Source organism: Pundamilia nyererei, unplaced genomic scaffold (genome assembly GCF_000239375.1).
Source record: "Pundamilia nyererei isolate P.nyererei 1_Seehausen unplaced genomic scaffold, PunNye1.0 scaffold00132, whole genome shotgun sequence".
Lineage (NCBI taxonomy): Eukaryota > Metazoa > Chordata > Actinopteri > Cichliformes > Cichlidae > Pundamilia > Pundamilia nyererei.
In genome coordinates this window covers 20067-22381 of record NW_005187533.1, presented here as the reverse complement: position 1 = coordinate 22381, position 2315 = coordinate 20067, and the positions used below count along the sequence as shown (strand labels likewise).

General features: G+C 39.8%; 2 protein-coding genes across 2 annotated transcripts in view; both read left to right on the top strand.

Moving 5' to 3' along the window:
* The window catches only part of LOC102204616 (apolipoprotein L domain-containing protein 1-like), a 2269-nt gene extending 1249 nt beyond the window's left edge, over positions 1–1020 (top strand). Inside the window, exon 4 of the mRNA XM_013913427.1 lies at positions 1000–1020. Within this exon, the coding sequence (XP_013768881.1) occupies positions 1000–1020 (21 nt within the window). The remainder of the gene's footprint in view (positions 1–999) is intronic.
* A 1004-nt stretch (positions 1021–2024) lies between these two features.
* Positions 2025–2315, top strand: part of atf4b (activating transcription factor 4b) — a 2885-nt gene continuing 2594 nt past the window's right edge. Inside the window, exon 1 of the mRNA XM_005743455.2 lies at positions 2025–2239. The gene's annotated coding sequence lies outside the window, so the exon portion shown is untranslated. The remainder of the gene's footprint in view (positions 2240–2315) is intronic.

Here is a 2315-nt window from a genome sequence, read left to right as displayed (position 1 = left end):
TGTGTGTGTGTGTGTGTGTGTGTGTGTGTGTGTGTGTGTGTGTGTGTGTGCGTGCGTGCGTGCGTGTGTGTGTGTGTTAGTGTGACAGAGATGTGAAGTGTGTTTGACTTGACTCCTTTTCGATTGATTTGAAAGTTCCTGTACATTTACGTCACTGTAAAAATGGAAATGCTTATGTTGGAGTCACTACTGAAGTCCTGATAACAATTATGATTAAATTATATAAATTAACAAAAGTTACTCTTGTATGCATTTAATCGTGTGGTATCAATAAACAGTACTGCATCACCTGCAAAGTTGAGTATCAGTAATTACTTTTTTTTTTTTTAGGACACCAGTCAGCGACAGTGGCTGCAGTGCAGAATACAAACAATGGCAGAAATCATAAGGATATGCTGCAGAAGGATATCACACTCCTTGCTTTAGCTTTAGCTTCACAACATACACCTTGTTTTCTTCTCCTCGCTACACCTGTGTTATGGTATAACTGGAAAAAAGATGAATGTTTGACTCATTAAGCGCAGCACTCCCTCAGAATTCGGATCATCTCAAGGATCTTGGGGTTATTCAAAGAACCTTGTTCACCTTGTAGTTTTCTTACGGAACCTTTAATAGCTCAATTTAGGAAAAATAAAAAGGTTACTGGAGGAACCTCTATTAATGCTTGAGGGGCTCCTGCAGGAACCTTATTAAAATGCTTCCATCAAGATCCTTTTATAAAGTTCAGTGCAGGACTAACTGATGCTGAAGAGGCTGATAGTTGTATAGTTGTAATCATTCAAAATATAACAATTTCAAATCTCAATATTTTCATAATATAGATCACATGTGCATTATAGTGCCAAAAGCATTCACTTATCCATTGGATCACTGAATTCAGGTGATCCAGTCACTTTCATTTTCATAGGTGTATAAAATCAAGCACCCAGGCATGCAGACTGCTTCTTCAAACATTTGCTCTGTTTGCAAATGTAATTATGGTGTTGGGTCGTTTTTCAGGAGTTGGGTTCAGCCCCTTAGTTCCAGTGAAAGGAACCCTTAATGTTTCAGCATACCAAGAGATTTTTGACAATTTCATACTCCGACTTTGTGGGAACAGTTTGGGGATGCTCCTTTCCATAACTGCGCACCAGTGTACAAAGCAAAGCCCACAGAGACACAGATGAGCAAGTTTTTGTGGGATATCAAACGGGAGATATCACATGGAACCCTACAGATTAAGAATGGGAAGTCACTCAAGTTCATATACATGAGAAGGCAGATGAGTAAATACTTTTGGCAATATAGAGTACCTTTTATGCTGACATAATGCTTAACAGCTTACTAGCTTTAGGTGGCACACTTAGTTGAATGTTATGAGAAGAAAAGCATTGTCATTAACACCAGTCAGACCAGATAATTAATCATAAACGTCCCACCTGTGGGACCTACACCTTGTGGTGAACACTGTGTGGAATGAGCATGTGCAATACAGATACAGACTAATGCAATCTAGCACAAACAGAGTGAGGAACTGCTTTTCCACTGAGCTGTGGCCTCCAGCAACCCTCACCCAATCCCACATACACTATAATAACCGTCGGGACTGTTATTACACTCTATAATCACTCCCTCTGGCATAATGATGTTTTTATTTATTTGTTTTGGTTTTTTTGTTACTATTTATTCTTTTTTAATGGGTATAGGAGGGATGCCAGTGGCACTTGTGTAACAACAGCACAGTTCATCCTTTTCAATTCTGTTAAAAAAATTAACCACCCAAAAGTAGTTCTTTGAAAAAACCTTCCTGTTAGAGGAAACTTTATAATAAAGCTATTGCTATGTTATTATAACAATTAGTCAGTTAGTCGCTATCTATACAGATATATACTTTCAATATATATAAGCAGTTACGCTTTTATATATTGAAAGATGTGGTATTAATAAATACTGCGTCACTTTCAGAAGTTTATTTTCAGTGACTACTTTTTCAGACAGCCAGCAGACAGTGGGTGTGACGCGGATTGATAATGTGGGCACGGCGGATGCATATTGCCACTCCTTGCATCAGCTCTATATCGCGAACTGCTCACAACTATCGCCATTTTCCCTCCTGCGGAACAGACAACGAGCAGACATTGTTGGACACCGCGCTATTTGCCGAAATGGCAGTGTGAAATTGTGCCGCGACCCAGCAGCAGCCAGCAAAACAGTGCATCCAGCCAGTGCACTGAGTCACTTCTAATTCAGCAAAAATGTCGTAAGTATTATTTTTTAACATACCAGCTGTCGGGGACAACCGTCTGGCCTGGGAGCCGGTCTGACGAGTCTGCTGT